At 41.6% G+C, this 18419-nt stretch overlaps 1 protein-coding gene across 1 annotated transcript in view; it reads left to right on the top strand.

Moving 5' to 3' along the window:
- plpp4 (phospholipid phosphatase 4) overlaps positions 1 to 15523 on the top strand; it is a 378904-nt gene extending 363381 nt beyond the window's left edge. The window contains exons 6-7 of the mRNA XM_060925399.1: positions 2115 to 2285; positions 15312 to 15523. Coding sequence (XP_060781382.1) covers positions 2115 to 2285; positions 15312 to 15523 — 383 coding nt within the window. The remainder of the gene's footprint in view (positions 1 to 2114; positions 2286 to 15311) is intronic.
- The last annotated feature ends 2896 nt before the right edge of the window (positions 15524 to 18419 follow it).

The raw sequence follows: 18419 nt of genomic DNA, 5'->3' as shown, positions 1-18419 counted from the left end.
AGGGTTAAAAGAATTGTTGCCAGCTGAAACATATTGATCACTGCAGTAATTATCCAATCAAAGGCTCTTAAGTAAGTATTTGCTGATTTAAATCCAAATGGTGGCTTTTTTTTTTTGGACAGACAGTTCAGGCAATCTGAAGAGAAACTAATACAAAACAAGTAAGATAAATCAATGCACAACAGGGCAATAAACCAATGACAGGGCAGGGGTGGAGAAAAACCAAACACAAAACACTTAGACAAAGATAAAAACAAGGAAGTGCTGTTTGTGCTGGAATCCATGCAATGCATGCCTGCTATGCACAATGAAATGGGAAATGACATGGTAATAATGCTAACTATTCTGGGTTGGCTCTTATTGATTGGCCTGACTTGCCAAGTCCGATGCTGCATACACATGCTATCTGGCCAGAAATGCACTTTCTTTTTTTGATGAGTGTTTCAGTCTCGTCCTGCCACACTTATAGTATATACACACTCAACAATGGTATAGGAAAGAAAATGTTTTGTTTGAACCAAAGCCATACTTTCCGCTCACTTCCACGTCATCTGTACTGTTAAAGGATGCAAACATACAGACAAGAGAATTATTAGCATACGTCAAGAGAATTATTAGCGCTCCAGTTCATTCATGCTGTCTCATTGCTCTGTGATGATAGCATCTGTGACAATTACTGTGGTGTTGGGAAAAACAAAACGGAGGATAGAAAAACACCAGAGAGAAAAGCTTCGTTTACTAAGACGTATAATCTGATGATTCATGCCAGATGACATTGAAGTATAAGCTATGACAGAGCAATGATTTTAAGGCACATTTAGATTTGAAACCATGTGCTCTTCCAACCCCAGAATGTCATCTCATCTCATTATCTGTAGCCGCTTTATCCTGTTCTACAGGGTCGCAGGCAAGCTGGAGCCTATCCCAGCTGACTACGGGCGAAAGGCGGGGTACACCCTGGACAAGTCGCCAGGTCATCACAGGGCTGACACATAGACACAGACAACCATTCACACTCCCATTCACACCTACGGTCAATTTAGAGTCACCAGTTAACCTAACCTGCATGTCTTTGGACTGTGGGGGAAACCGGAGCACCCGGAGGAAACCCACACGGACACGGGGAGAACATGCAAACTCCACACAGAAAGGCCCTCGCCGGCCACGGGGCTCGAACCCGGACCTTCTTGCTGTGAGGCGACAGCGCTAACCACTACACCACCGTGCCGCCCCACCCCAGAATGTTTTTTAATATATTCTGTGTTGCTTGACACTTTGATGATTCAGGTTGCATGTTAAATCGCACAAACACTTAAGTTGAAGTATTTTGTTTGTGCTTAAATGTATAATCCAGTGTGTAAATGAGATGCTTTGCAATTTTTTTTCGATGTTCCTTTGGAGCTCAATAGGAAATGCAGGAGAATGAGTTACAATTATATGCCAGTGAAAATCAGAGCCATGAAATAGTATTCCTTGCTGCTTGTGACATCTGTATTGTGTGCCAATTATGTCAAATCTACTGTTTATGAGTCAACCTTAAAAATGAAATGAGTCTTACTACTGTACTCTTTTGTCAGATTAATACTCCATGCATGAACCTTTCCAGCACTAAATATCTGTGTATTTTAAAAGGTTTGCATTTGTGAATTCAAGAGTAATAACTCTTTGCCTTCTTGAGCTTTCAGAGTAATATGCTGTGAACAGTCATGAGCAAGAATCTTGGGAAATCTAAGCTTTTGACTTCTTTTGTTTTTTTTTCTTTGGACTCTCAGGAGTGCAGCATGTGTGAGCGACTGTGCAAAGTGAGGAGCTTGCAGCGGCCACAATATTTTCATCGTTTTGTTGTTTCACTGTTGAGTGCAGCCTTGTTTCAAGGTCTTTTACATGGAAAGAAGATTACTGATTATTATTCATATTTCATAGTCAGTCTAATTGTTGCAGAAGCAGAGGCGTTTAGATAAAGACACCAAAAGTAGAATGTGTACGCGCAAAAAATGAAAGGTTCATCACTTGCCTGTCATGCTGTATTCATCTTGATGTTCTTTTTCACATCCTTTTTCTCTCTGTTAATCCTTAATCCTCTCTTGTTGTTCTTGCTTTACCACCCTTCCCAGTTGCTTTCTCTGGCCTGGGCTTCACCTCCTTCTACTTAGCGGGGAAGCTGCACTGTTTCACCGAGAGCGGACGCGGACGCAGCTGGCGCCTCTGTGCTATGATCCTGCCCCTCTACAGTGCAATGATGATCGCTTTATCTCGCACCTGTGACTACAAACATCACTGGCAAGGTAGGAGAGGCCCTGATCACAATCTTGTAATCTGCACAAGAGTACAGTCTACAGACACACGTTATATCTGCACTGGTTTCTAATAACTGGTGAAGTCAAAACAGAACAATTGGGGTGTAATGCAAGACCACTATCTGTATCTGTATTCAGATTTAAACCTGCCCCGTGCTAGAGTGAGACTCTGTGAAACTGCACATATTTTTCAAACATGCAGATTGAGACTCACTGAACTTCTGGCTCACACATTGATGCCCCCATCCCCACCCCATCCCCCTCCTCAGTCAGTGCGTTTACATGCACATAGAGAAAATCGAATTTCTGCCGTAGCTCGACTGAAATCGAAGTTCTAAATGCCATGGAAACACCTTAGCTTGGCTGAAATCGAACCGAACTGGATTTCTCGTAATCGAGCTACGCGACCTAGGTTATGCGATTGTAGCCGAGCTACTTAGTGCATGTAAACCCTATCGAGCTACGTAGTCGAGCTACTTACTTCAGCACTGCCCCTTCCGGAAGTGACGAGTGACGAGACCACAAGCGGGAAACACAACAGCCTCGGTCGGCATGACAACAGTTGTAGAAACGTGCATTTCTGGAGCAATGAGGAGATAGAGTTCATGCTCAGCTCTTCTTCATGGCGACAACCGGAAGTGTACCAACACGATGGGGCGTGTAGCGCCACCTGTGGCTCGGGTGCACAATGTACCTCACACAATAGCTCAATTTCCTTGTGTGCATGTAGGATTGGATTTCTCTGGCACCCCTGCTGGGACCCTTAGCTCGATTACCGACAGTAGCTCGATTTGGATGTGCATGTAAACGCATTGGCTGTTAATAATTGCCCTTCTCGCAGCGCGAGACGCACACTTCCACAAGACTCCACCTGTTGACTTTACTATGCGCATGTTTGTCTCATCTCCACCCTCATCTCGTCATTGTTTGTATTTCCTCTGTTTCACTTGTTTCCTGTTTCTCCCCTAATTAGTATTTATACCCTGTGTCCTTTTTCCAACCCCAAATCGGAAAAAAAGTTGGGATAGTTTATTGAAATTGAAATGAAATCTGAAAACAATGATTTTTAAATAATCTTTGACCTGTTTGAATTTTTTTGTTTCAAAATGTACTACACTTACTCTATTGGGACAGAGAGACTGCAGGCAGGCCAGTCCAGCACCCACACCCTCTTCTTCCACAGTCATGCCTTTGCAGTGTGGTTTTACATTGTCTTATTAAAATATGAATGGGCGTCCTTGGAAAATAGGTCATCTTGAAGGCAGCATATGTTGCTCCAAAATCTGTGTAATTTTCTGCATTAATGCTGCCATCACAGAAGTGTAAGTTACCTTTGCCAAGGGCACTGACACAACCCCATACCATGACACACCCTGGCTTTTGGACTTGTTGCTGGGAGCAGTCTCCATGGTCTTTTTCGTCTTTGGTCCGGAGCACGTTATTCCATTTTCTTTAAAAAAAAAAAAAAAAAGGCCAGGAATACTGATTCCCTTTGCACCACAAAGCACATTTCTGTTTGTTTAGCTTAGTAGTTGTGCTAGTGCCCTTGCCCTTTACACACAAATTCTTCCTGATTCCTTGAATCATTTACATGATATTATGCATGGTAGATGGTGAAATATCCAAATCCCTTCATATCTTTCTTTGAGGAACATTGTTTTTTCAGCAGTTTAATAATTTCCTTATGCATTTGTTGACAAACTGGAGAGCCTCGGCCCATCTTTGCTCCTCAAATCCTAGGCCTTTCCTGGATACTGATTTTGTACAAAATCATGAATTCAATCACCTGTTGACATCACCCGTTTCAAATCACATCATTATTTAATTGTGTTACCTCATTACTAGCCCTAAATTTTACCATCCCAACTTTTTTGGAATGTGCTGCAGGCCTGGAATGCAGGAATGGATGTATATTAACAAATGAAATGAAGTTGACCAAACAAAACATGAAATGTCGTGGGTTAATTCTGTCTGCAATGAAATACAAGTCAAAGTGAATTTAGAAACCACAACTTTTTTTTTTTTTTAATTTACATTTTCCGTACTGTCCCAACATTTTCTGATTTGGGTTTGCAGTATTTTTCAAAATTATGTAGTGGGTGGAGTTAGACTCAGAGTTGGGGGTGAAGTTACACTTTAAGTATGAACCCTACCACTGGAAAATACTGATATGAAAACAACCAGAAGTGAAAATCCTAGTAGTGTCGGCATGTTTTATAAATTCTGGCTCTGACGGTTCCTCAACTTCAGCTACAGCACTCAAGTTCATAACTGGTCTCAAGTAGAAATATGCTGTGGAATTGGTGGTTTTTTTAAAAAGTTTGTTTAATTTTGTTTTAAAACCTGCTTGCACAGTTAATGTTTTTGTTCATACCTGCCTGGGATTATTTTCGAACAAATGTAGTTGGTCCTAGTTTCCAAAATATAAACAAACTAGTAGCCTAATTTAATCCATTGCAATGCTGACCAGGCAGTTACTAAGGATGCTGTAAATGCATCCTTAGGAATGAACAATATTAATGAACAAGCTCTCTCTCTCTCTCTCTCTCTCTCTCTCTCTCTCTTTGTTCAATCAGTGTCATGTGCCTCAATCATGGAAGTTAAAAAAAAGAAAGAAAACACAATTCTGGTGCCTTTTCGTCTCAGCTACAAGCTGATTTTCATGTATACAGATACAGAGTTGAAGCTGTCTTCATGTTTGTTTCAAACACATTGTGTGTTCTTGTTCATTCTGAATAATGCATTTGTTTTCGGTCACAGAAAATGCATTAAAATGTTGTGCTAGTATGCACTGATATTTATGGACCCTGTATCCGTTTACATTTCCGTAAATATCAAGTTTAAAGCAATAATATAAACAATATAAGAGCAATTCCAGCGTTATGGACGTGACACTTGAACTCAAAATGGCAACAAATGACCCAGTGCATGTTTTATTGTCTCCCAGTATTTAAACAGGTGTTGCATATTTTAAGGCTGTACCATACTGGAGAAGTGATAGAACAAGAACAATTCCCATAGTACATCTAGGGCATGCCAGAAAACGCCAATAAAAGGTGCGTTATGGATGTGACAGAAAAAGTATCACTTTTCTTGGGTGATTGTACATTTTTATCAAACTCTGTGAAATCGTAAACCTAATGTCGAAATGGAGATATCCGTTTGATAGAGGGGTCCAAGGTGAATATTAAAAAAATCTTTGTTTAAAATATTTTGTACTTCATGCAGAGTTTCGGAAGGAAAAGTCAGCGTTATGGATGTGACGAAATTCCGTTATGGATGTGACGCGTCTGAAATAGACATGGCATATGTTTAGAAAATCAGCAATTTAACCACCATAACCCTTTGAAAAACTCTAAATATCAGCTAAAACTATCAAAGTTCTTAAATAATATTTAGGATGGCTATTGTTTTGCTGTTTTGTGGATTTTAGCATACATTTCTGTGGCTTGTGGCAATAATACAGAATTGTACATGATCAAAGTTGATTTTAGCTTGGGTTTTACATTATAAGAAAGAAAGACTGACAGTGACATATTAGGTTGGTTACAAATTGGTTCAACTTATTCACATCTGTAAAATACAGGCCTAGGTGATATCTCTGGGAGTGGGTTTGATGTATTACATGCTGCTTTATTTTTGCATGGTGAGGTTGACATTTACATGGAATTGCCCATAAACAGATTTCAGTATTGCAGGGACATGGCACTGAAAAATTCATTCATCTTCTGTAAGTGCTTCATCCTGGTCAAGGTTGTGGTAGATATGAGTCTATGTGCTGGAGGAGAACAGTTTATCTGTAGTATATGGATCAGTGCTCATGAGAGAAGCAAATACCTGAACTGCTTTTAGTGGTTTGGGTATTTTTTGTTGTCGTTTCTGCAAAATTGCTTTTTTTCCCCCTACTCATATAAATCTGGCTATTATGAAGCCATATTTCCTACATTGCTTTATAGGTGACATCTGTTTGGTAATGAATTTTCCTTTTCTTCATTATACCATACCACCTGCACAGACTATATATCAGCTGAATGTTCAGAGCATATTTGAGATATTTTTTTGAGAAATTAGGAGTGAAATTGTTATAAAATCACGAATAACAGTTTTTAAAGTGAAAACAGGAAGGGACCTAGAGGTGGAGGGACTTCAGGATTTCAATCCCAACAATATCGACAATGATAAATGTTTGTGGGGCGGCACCGTGGTGTAGTGGTTAGTGCTGTCGCCTCACAGCAAGAAAGTCCGGGTTCGAGCCCCGTGGCCGGTGAGGGCCTTTCTGTGTGGAGTTTGCATGTTCTCCCCGTGTCCGCGTGGGTTTCCTCCGGGTGCTCCGGTTTCCCCCACAGTCCAAAGACATGCAGGTTAGGTTAACTGGTGACTCTAACTTGACCGTAGGTGTGAATGTGAGTGTGAATGGTTGTCTGTGTCTATGTGTCAGCCCTGTGATGACCCGGCGACTTGCCCAGGGTGTACTCCACCTTTCGCCCGTAGTCAGCTGGGATAGGCTGCAGCTTGCCTGCGACCCTGTAGAACAGGATAAAGTGGCTAGAGATGATGAGATAATATTTTTGTCTCATTTGTTTAACTGGGTTCTCTTTATCTACTTTTAGGACTTGCGTGAAAATCTGATGATGTTTTAAGTCACATTTATGCAGAAATATAGAAAATTCTAAAGGGTTCACAAACTTTCAAGCACCACTGTATGTGACTGCTTCAGTGAGCTGTTTCAGTCCTCATGTGATTTTTCTGTAATCCTGCACAGCCAGTGCATCACCGCCCTGCCAAGATGGAGAGAATTAAACATGCCATGATTCAGCAGTTTGAGACCGTAATGGTAACCTTCCATCTCAGATGAGGGGCAAACTCATAAATTGTTTTGGCAGGGTTTGATTTTACAAATGTTTCTTTTTTTCACATGTTGCTCTTTTTTTTTTGCACTCTTGACAGAAGGTTCAAAACACTTTCTGTTGACAGACAATCTAACAAGCTTCATTACACAGAATGAAACACATCTGAAGTTGTTGCTCATCAACCAGATCAGTGCTTATTAAGAGACAGCTGTTTGTTGATGAATTGGAAAATGCATGGCATGAAAAGGAAAAAAGGAACATAGTGAATAGGGAGTAATGTTACAGAAGGCTGATAGGCCGAGCAAAATCTTTCGAAACAAATGGAGCAGCTTCCCCATTTTCTTGCCACTTTCTGCTCAGGTTTGCTTTACCACCCACACACAAACACACACACAGTTCACAGTGAGACTAACCAGCACACTGATTGTTTTCCTCATAAAAAGCTGTTTTTTTATTTAAACGAATCATGAGTGTGCTTAAACTTTAATTTATTCCTGCTTTAATTTCTGCAATGGGCAGCACGGTGGTGTAGTGGTTAGCACTGTCACCTCACAGCAAGAAGGTTCTGGGTTTGAGCCCAGTGGCCATTGGGGGCCTTTCTGTGTGGAGTTTGCATGTTCTCCCTGTGTCTGTGTGGGTTTCCTCCGGGTGCTCCGGTTTCCCTCACAGTCCAAAGACCTAACCAATTAGGTTAATTGGTGGCTCTAAATTGGCCGTAGGTGTGAATGTGAGTGTGAATGGTTGTTTGTCTCTATGTGTCAGTCCTGCGATGACCTGGTGACTTGTCCAGGGTGTACCCTGCCTCTTGCCCATAGTCAGCTGAGATAGGCTCCAGCTGCACAGGATAAGCAGTTATGGACAATGGATGGGTTTCTGCAATGCCTTCTTTATGCATAAGCATTAAAAAATATATATTTTGGATTACATGCAAGTTCTTGAGACATTTCACATTGTATGCATGTTAGTTCATGAATAGAATGAAAATAGAATTGTCTTTGAGCTTTAATTGATGACTCTAGTTTCATGGTAGGTCTTCTAATGCCCCATAGGAACTGAATAGAGCATGACATACACGATGTCATGCTCTATGTGCTGTAAGACTGTGCTTTCCCTTGAGTGTGATCTGACCGAGCATAGTTCATTGACCATTTGACTAGAGGGCTGCTCCTGTGTTCAGTCAGGTAGAAGATTTTTTTTTTAAGAACTCTTGGGAGATGATCCTTAACCATTAGTGAGACTGACAGTGACTGAAGATGTGTTGTACAAATTCTCCACCAAGATGAGCCGAGTAGTTTTCAGTGCCAGAGAAGCAGGCAGGAAGCAGTACATCTCTGCAGGCTAGCCACAGAACTGTCAGATCCTTGTAACCCCAAGAATTTGACTTGTGCATAATTTGCTGATAGACTACGACAATACAGACAGTTATTCCTGGTAGCCAAGCACACTGCATTTTGCTGAAATGCTCATACGAGAGGTAATAAAAATATAGATATAGTTTTCTCAGTCCTGAATAAAGCCCCTTTCACATACAAAATCCATTACTGTATGAGATAAAAACAGCAAATTTACATTCCCATTCAGTCTTCCAGAATGGAAAAGTAAGATATCGTGTATTGCCACCTGACTGTATCAGTTAGGGATATACTGCTCACTGAAACTTCTTCAGATCTTCTTAGGCTGCATTAGTTAACAGTGATATTGTTGATACTACAGCACTGTTGAGTCCTCAAGTCTGATTCAGAAGGTGTTAATTTTCTATAACTGCATGCTCTAACTGTGGTTCCGGCTTTAACATAAATGAGTTTCCTATCAAACGGAGAGATTTATATTATAATATAAACTTGACAGAACCAGATACGGGTTTGTCTTTGAAGAAGTCGTCGTCTTTGCAACATGCACACTCAAGCACAGTGAAATTCATCCTCTGCATTTGAAGCAGTGAACACACACAAATGAGCACACACATATACCCAGAGCAGTAGGCAGCTATGCTACAGCACCTGGGGAGCAGTTGGGGGTTAGGTGCCCTTGCTCAAGGGCACTTCAGCCCAAGGCCACCCCATGTTAACCTAACTGTATGTCTTTGAACTGTGGAGGAAACTAGAGCACCCATGCCCCTTTTCCACCAAAGCAGTTCCAGGGCTGGTTCGGGGCCAGTGCTTAGTTTGGAACCGGGTTTTCTGTTTCCACTGACAAAGAACTGGCTCTGGGGCCAGAAAAACCGGTTCCAGGCTAGCACCAACTCTCTGCTGGGCCAGAGGAAAGAACCGCTTACGTCAGCGGGGGGCGGAGTTGTTAAGACCGACAACAATAACAAGACCGTGAAAGATCGCCATTTTTAAGCGACGAGAAGCAGCAGCTGTACAAACGCGAAGTCATCCATTATTATTATTGTTGTTGTTGCTGCTGCTTCTTCCGTGTTGTTTTTGCTTCGATATTCTCGCCAAGGTTTATGCAATCGTAGCAACGTAACTGACGTATACAGCGACGTAATGACGTATACAACGACGTAACTGACGTATACAGCGACGTAATGACGTGTCTTCTCTTAGCACCGCGAGCGATGGAAAAGCAAGCTGGTTCTCAGCTGGCTCGCAAGTTGAACGAGTTGTGAACCAGCACCGGCTCCGAACCAGCCCTGGAACTGATTTGGTGGAAAAGGGGTACCAGAGGAAACCCATGCAGACATGGGCAGAACATGCAAACTCCACACAGAAAGGCCCCCCGTTGGCCATTGGGCTTGAACCCAGAACCTTCTTGCTGTGAGGCGACAGTGCTAACCACTACACCACCGTGTCACCCCATAGTAGAGCACTAGAGCATTGGAGCATTCGCTCACTGCAAACCAGAAGTGTTTTCTACCTCACAGCTGAATCAGTGATCGATATGTTTGCAAACAGAGATCATTCAAAAGGCTAATCCAAATCCGGCATGAATCTACAGTGGATATAAAAAGTGTACACATCCCATTAAAATGATAGTTTTTTTTCTGATGTAAAAAAAATGAGACCATGATAAATAATTTCAAAACTTTTCCGGCCTTTAATTTGACTGTATCCTGTACAATTCAATTGAAAAACAAACCAATCTGTTAGGGGGAAAAACATTTTTTAAAAAAAGGTAATTAAATCAAAAGGTGCTTTGACAAAGTATTAGTTTAAGGGTGTGCACACTTATGCAACCAGCTTATTGTATGTTTTTATTTTTTATCTTTTCCCCCCTAACAGATTTGTTTGTTTTTCAATTGAACTGTACAAGTTATAGGTCACATTGAAGGTGGGAAAAGTTTTGAAATTATTTATCGTGGTCTCTTAGTTTTTTCTGACGTAAAAAAAAAAAATCATTTTAATGGGGTGTGTACACTGTTTATAACCACTGTATATCAAGGTTCAAAAATCAATGAATAAAAAAAAGGTTCTGGTTTTGATCTTCCTTTAAAGAAGATGGCAGAAAACATGCTTTTGCTACATCATATATCAGGGCTCATCTAATTGGTTCACTTTGAGAAGGTAAACTGGGTCAAAAATGAATTATAGCGAACTATGAACACAGCACCAAGACATCAAATCCAAGAGTGGCATTGCCTGCACTGGGAAAAAAAGAAAGACATATTAGCAAGATAATTTTGCTAATTGTAATCATTTGTTTATAGAAAGAAGCATCATGATCTGCCAACAGAAAGTAATTCAAGTTTGAAATTAGTGAAAATGTCTAGAAATAGATTTTAGTAATCTTATATTTTGTTGTAATCTTTTAACCTGAAATGCTACATAAACTTGACTATGTTCCAGATATTTTCAGTAAGATATCATATTTTTGGCAGTGTGTAAGCAAAGTAAGACCACTGTCTCCATAAGGAAACATTGACATCTCATACAGTGGTGCTTGAAAGTTTGTGAACCCTTTAGAATTTTCTATGTCTCTGCATAAATATGACCTAAAACTTCATCAGATTTTCACACAAGTCCTAAAAGTAGATAAAGAGAACCCAGTTAAACAAATGAGACAAAAATATTATACTTGGTCATTTATTTATTGAGGAAAATGATCCAATATTACATGTCTGTGAGTGGCAAAAGTATGTGAACCTCTAGGATTAGCAGTTAATTTGAAGGTGAAATTTAGAGTCAGGTGTTTTCAATCAATGGGATGACAATCAGGTGTGAGTGGGCACCCTGTTTTATTTAAAGAACAGGGATCTATCAAAGTCTGATCTTCACAACACATGTTTGTGGAAGTGTATCATGGCATGAACAAAGGAGATTTCTGAGGACCTCAGAAAAAACGTTGTTGATGCTCATCAGGCTGGAAAAGGTTACAAACCCATCTCTAAAGAGTTTGGACTCCACCAATCCACAGTCAGACAGATTGTGTACAAATGGAGGAAATTCAAGACCATTGTTACCCTCCCCAGGAGTGGTCGACCAACAAAGATCACTCCAAGAGCAAGGCATGTAATAGTCGGCGAGGTCACAAAGGACCCCAGGGTAACTTCTAAGCAACTGAAGGCCTCTCTCACATTGGCTAACGTGAATGTTCATGAGTCCACCATCAGGAGAACACTGAACAACAATGGTGTGCATGGCAGGGTTGCAAGGAGAAAGCCACTGCTCTCCAAAAATACACTGCTGCTCATCTGCAGTTTGCTAAAGATCATGTGGACAAGCCAAAAGGCTATTGGAAAAATGTTTTGTGGACGGATGAGACCAAAATAGAACTTTTTGGTCGAAATGAGAAGCGTTATGTTTGGAGAAAGGAAAACACTGCATTTCAGCATAAAAACCTTGTCCCATCTGTGAAACATGGTGGTGGTAGTATCATGCTTTGGGCCTGTTTTGCTGCATCTGGGCCAGGACGGCTTGCCATCATTGACAGGACAATGAATTCTGAATTATACGAGCGAATTCTAAAGGAAAATGTCAGGACACCTGTCCATGAACTGAATCTCAAGAGAAGGTGGATCATGCAGCAAGACAACGACCCTAAGCACATAAGTTGTTCTACCAAAGAATGGTTAAAGAAGAATAAAGTTAATGTTTTGGAATGGCCAAGTCAAAATCCTGACCTTAATCCAATCGAAATGTTGTGGAAGGACCTGAAGCGAGCAGTTCATGTGAGGAAACCCACCAACATCCCAGAGCTGAAGCTGTTCTGTACAGAGGAATGGGCTAAAATTCCTCCAAGCCGGTGTGCAGGACTGATCAACAGTTACCGGAAACATTTAGTTGCAGTTATTGCTGCACAAGGGGGTCACACCAGATACTGAAAGCAAAGGTTCACATAATTTTGCCACTCACAGATATGTAATATTGGATCATTTTCCTCAATAAATAAATGATCAAGTATAATATTTTTTGTCTCATTTGTTTAACTGGGTTCTCTTTATCTACTTTTAGGACTTGTGTGAAAATCTGATGATGTTTTAGGTCATATTTCTGCAGAAATATAGAAAATTCTAAAGGGTTCACAAACTTTCAAGCACCACCGTAGGAGGCCTAAATGTGTTATAACAGTCACTGGATTGGTCAGTAAGTTTTCCATCATGGGAAAGTCTATAGGACTGATGCATTTGTGCTAAGTGGTTTCTCAGTAACATGACAAGCTGTGTTTTGTCTTTTTAGCTTCAAGAGGGAGAGAGAAAAAAGGCTTTGGAGGGAATGACTGTTTATTGCTGCTATAATATACAGCAAGTGATAACAGGAACTAACTTGTCTTGTCTTCCACCACAATAAATGTCATGGTTAAAATGCACAAAGTGCCAATAAATTAATTCATACCGTACATCTTTAATCATAGGCAAATTGCTGTGGTATAAGAGGAATAAAACACTGTGGCATGGTGTTATAGGAAAATAATCCAGTCCGGGGTGGTGACAAAATCTACCCTGAGGTAATTATTTTTTCTATAACTATCAGGATGCAGGCACTTACGGATGCAAATGCAGGGGAGAGCGGGTGCATCGCAAACTGGTAACCAAATCCAAATCATCAATCTGAAGGTGTAGTTGGGGACAGGCAAGGGTCGGTTGATGAACGAATGTCATTTCAGAGAATAGGCAAAACTGAAAGTCAAAGTAAGCAAGCAAAGGGAGTCAAAGTCACTGAAAGTCAGAACGGGAATGCAAGGCTCAATATGATCAGGTATGTGGACACAGAACAATACTTCGCAGTGAGCATTTGTGAGTGTTGGGCTTATATAGGGAAGTAATTATGGGGAAATGGGAAACAGGTGTACTTCCTAGAATTCAGGGGATGAGGGGCGCTGGAGTGCTTGGGAGGTGTAGTCCGGAGTGTCCATGTTTGGAGGCTGCTCCGAACTCTGGTTTTCAGTGCTATTACTGACAATAACAGAAGAACCAGTCATTTATTTCTTACTTGGTCTTCTGGAAAATAAAAAATAAAATAAAAAATAAATGTGATAAAGCTGCAATGCTAAATACACTGTTTTTGCATATAAAGCTTTCAAGGCTAACCTCAACCCTAGACTTCTCAGAAGATAGTACATCTTCCTAGAAAGAAAGCGGGGTTATTCTGGTAATGACATGCACTTATTTACCATTCAAAAACTCTCAAGGTCATTTCAGGAAAGGGTGAATAGGGAAATATTATTTTTATGCAGTAACACTTGTTTTAATATCCATTACCACACTGATTCTCAGTCAGTGCTGTGTCACAATAAAATACGAGTATATCCATCCATTATCTGTAGCCACTTATCCTGTTCTACAGGGTCGCAGGCAACCTGGAGCCTATCCCAGCTGACTATGGGTGAGAGGCGGGGTACACCCTGGACAAGTCGCCAGGTCATCACAGTGCTGACACATAGACACAGACAACCATTCACACTCACATTCACACCTACGGTCAATTTAGAGTCACCAATTAGCCTAACCTGCATGTCTTTGGACTGTGGGGGAAACCGGAGCACCCGGAGGAAACCCACGCGGACACGGGGAGAACATGCAAACTCCACACAGAAAGGCCCTCATCAGCCACTGGGCTCAAACCCAGGACCTTCTTGTTGTGAGGCGACAGCGCTAACCACTACACCACCGTGCCACCAAAATGCAAGTATAGTAATAAGATATTTACAATACAATGAAAATGTAAAGAACTGTGACTGATTATAGTGAGATTGTAGTATATATAATTATTGTAACAGGGCACTCCAAGACATCAGGTACAGATCTGGATGTTTTCCTTGTGCTGGACGTTTTACCTCATACAAAATTTAAAAAAAAAAAAAGATCAAGGTGAAGATAATTTGGCTCGATACCAAAGAAGTAAACAAATCCAAGTCAAAGGCCGAGGCACGGTTAGCAAAGAGATCCGAAAGTTGAGATGAGGCAAAACGCAGCCATACACATGATCATAATCCAAAAACATGGCTCAGAACTTACACCATTGCAGGTAAAAGTTAAGGCTTTACACAGACATTCAAGTCTCATCTCATCTCATTATCTCTAGTCGCTTTATCCTGTTCTACAGGGTCGCAGGCAAGCTGGAGCCTATCCCAGCTGACTACGGGCGAAAGGCGGGGTACACCCTGGACAAGTCGCCAGGTCATCACAGGGCTGACACATAGACACAGACAACCATTCACACTCACATTCACACCTACGGTCAATTTAGAGTCACCAGTTAACCTAACCTGCATGTCTTTGGACTGTGGGGGAAACCGGAGCACCCGGAGGAAACCCACGTGGAGAACATGCAAACTCCGCACAGAAAGGCCCTCGTCGGCCACGGGGTTCGAACCCGGACCTTCTTGCTGTGAGGCGACAGCACTAACCACTACACCACCGTGCCGCCCCACATTCAAGTCTATGTACCTTATATATTGATTTACCCAGGAAATTAGTTGGGTAACCAAAGAAGGTCCAAATTCAGGGCAGGGTGCTCTGGAGGAGGATTGCCTGGGTTTAGATATTATGGTTTCTATGTATGTCTTACACAAAAGAAAGTGCTCTGGAATTTAAGGTGGGTTTCTGTGGATGTTGCATTGCATTCATGTCACGTTTTTATATTTCAAAATGCCAGTTTTAATTTAAACGAATAATTGCTTGTTACTCAAAGTGCTGACATTTGGACCATGTTCCAAATGCGTGTAATCAGTAACAGAAGGCGATCGCAAAGTGACCTTTCACACTTCCTTCTCTTCTCAGACGCCTTTGTCGGTGGTGTGATCGGCCTGCTGTTTGCCTACATCTGCTACCGGCAGCACTACCCACCATTTCTCCACACAGACTGCCACCTGCCTTATGCCAGCCTGGCACTGAACACCACCCGACATGCGCCAGTCTCCCAGGAGATGCCTCAGGCCACAGACAATTCCACGAGCCTGCCCCTGGAGGGCATCACTGAGGGTCCTGTATGACTAATGGAGCCCCCCTCCTTCACCTCCCGCTTGGTATGACCCACACAGACTGGCTGACTCTTGTACATTCCAGTGGGTCGTCCACTTCCTGTTCATTTTATCCTTCACTGGTACACGCTTTCTTTTACTATGTTGTGTTTAGTACTGATTTACCAGCCTCATTTGGGATACATTTACACTCACGTCACTTGTTGATGGTGAATGTAGACTATCTTTGTAGCAGGGATGAGAGAATAGATGAGAGAGAGGAGGACTTGTGGTAGAAGTGGCCAGATTAATTTGCAGTATAAATTGAGAAGATTAAGCATAGCACAAAACAGCATGTTGTATTTTCTGGAACTGTTCAATGATGTGTACTGTATAATAATGATTAGTTGAGGGAAGACATTGTAATAGAAGTCATAATTTGTCTATTTGGATTTTTTTTGTTGGTTTGTTTGCTTGTTTTTAAATTTCATTACTTGTCCAGTTCTGCCTTCCTTGTTTGACATACTGGGCAAAAAAAAAATTCCTCTTCAAAAACTACTTTGTGAATTCACTGGCTGTGATAGACCTCCCTCTAGTTTCTCTGTCCATTATTTTCTTTCCAATGGCTTGATCTACTTTGACCCGAGTCCCTCACCTCTTCTGTTTATTCTGCTTATTTTCTGCCACATACGCCTGGCTCAACGGTCAGTGCTTCCCTATTTCTTTATTCTATTCCCCCTCGAGTCTCTGTCTCTCTTCTTCACAAATACTCAATGGCTCTGGTGCCAGACTATCTCTGTCTCTCTGCCTATTTCCTATTTTCTTCACTCCCTTTCTCCTGATGTTCCTTATTATGTTATTTCTTTGTTCACCCCCCAATTTCCTTTCATTTGTCATGCCAGGGTTGTATAGAAATTTGAATACAAATGACATGCAAACACTATATGGTTGATATCAAGTAGGTGGTGTGTGTATTAGAGAAGGGCAGAAACCCCAATCTGAACCTGCATTAATTTCCATTATGTGAGGAGTGGCTGCCGCTGTTAATCAGCACATTAGAGCATAATGGAAAAGGAAGCTTCCAGACTCGTACTTAGTCACAAGTGTATTCCCTAGGCTGGCTGTGACCTGCCAGAATCAAACCCCTAATGGGATTATTCATTAACATGCCAGTAAGTACTTGTGTCTTAATAGGGCAGACTGTGGTGACTGAACTGAATGGAGAGCTACAGTAGTTTTATGTCATCCTTCAGAAGCTTAAACTGATACAGTGGGGAAAACAAGTATTTGATCCCTTGCTGATTTTGTTGGTTTACCCACTAAGAAAGACTCGATCAGTCTGTAATATTAATGGTAGGTGTAGTCTAACATGCTGAGACAGAATATCACAAAGAAAATCAAGAAATCGACTTTAAAGAATTTGCATTAATTTATTTGCATTTCATTGAGGAAAATAAGTATTTGAACCCTCTTGCCAAAAGGACTTAGTACTTTCTGGCAAACCCCTTATTAGCAAGCACAGAGGTCAGACGTTTTTTGTAGTTGATGACCAGGTTTCTGCACATATTAGGAGGAATTTTGGTCCACTCTTCTTTGCAAATGACCTCTAAATCATCAAGATTCCGTGGCTGTCGCTTGGCAACTCTGAGCTTCAGCTCTCTCCATAGATTTTCTATAGGATTCAGGTCCGGAGACTGGCTGGGCCACTCCATGACCTTGATATGTTTCTTCTTCAGCCATTCCTTGGTTGCCTTGGCTGTATGCTTTGGGTCATTATCCTGCTGGAAGACCCATCCACGACCCATTTTAAGCTTCCTGGCAGAGGGAAGGAGGTTTTCACTTAGGATTTTACGGTACATGGTTCCATCCATCCTCCCATTGATACGGTGAAGTAGCCCTGTGCCCTGTGCAGAAAAACACCCCCAAAACATAATGTTACCACCTCCATGCTTGACAGTGGGGATGGTGTTCTTGGGGTCATAAGCAGCATGTCTCTCCCTCCAGACACGACGGGTTGAATTGATGCCAAAGAGCTCAATTTTGGTCTCATCTGACCATAACACCTTCTCCCAGTCACTCTCCAAGTCATTCAGATGTTCATCGGCAAAGTTCAGGCGGAAAGCACATGTGCTTTCTTAAAGGCCCGGTCCCACTGCACTTACGGATGCAAAGAGGATGTAAAACGTAAAAAAATCTTTGCCATCCGTTGGAAAACGCTATGCATCCGTTGTGTACTCATTGCATACGTGCTTCATACGCTCTATCCATCAAGCATCCGTCCACTGTGATTTCATCTGCGCAAAAAGTTTTGAGCTGCACAAAACTTTTAGAACGGATGAACTTTCCGCTGTGTACGATGTAAATCCGCGACATATACGAGCAACAAACGTTCTATGTCCGTTATCATCCGTTAAACGTCTGCTGTATCCTCTCTGCATCCTCTGGGCTTCCTCGCAACTCACATCCGCTGCAGCTGAACACGGAAAGAGGGAGGAAAGATAAGGTACATGAAACGTCTATTCATCGTTAGTAGCACGGAAATAGAAAGGATGTAAGTGTATGCATCTCGTATATAAAGTATTCAAAACAGACAAAGCGTTTATATCTGGGATGTATGTCGTATATTTAGGATGTCTGGAGTATGTCTAGAGTATGTAGAAGGACACCTAGTTCAGGGCTTGAACGAGTAGGCACGGACTTCCTTTTCTTGCTTGACTGACGCACCATGGTGTTGATACAAGATGTAGTAGAGATGTATCAATGTAGCCTTCTTCAAAAACGAGATGTAGTAGAGATGTATCGATGTAGCCGCCAGCACGTCTTTCCGCTTTATGCTGACGGCGTGCGTGCTGCATCCCTTTATATCCGCGGAGCAGACACAATTCATACCCCCCGCATGCGCAGTGAACGGTCTGCATCCGATATACAT

This window comes from Neoarius graeffei, chromosome 7 (assembly GCF_027579695.1).
Source record: "Neoarius graeffei isolate fNeoGra1 chromosome 7, fNeoGra1.pri, whole genome shotgun sequence".
Lineage (NCBI taxonomy): Eukaryota > Metazoa > Chordata > Actinopteri > Siluriformes > Ariidae > Neoarius > Neoarius graeffei.
The sequence above is the reverse complement of the archived record's forward strand: the minus strand, read 5'-3'. Positions and strand labels throughout refer to the sequence as shown.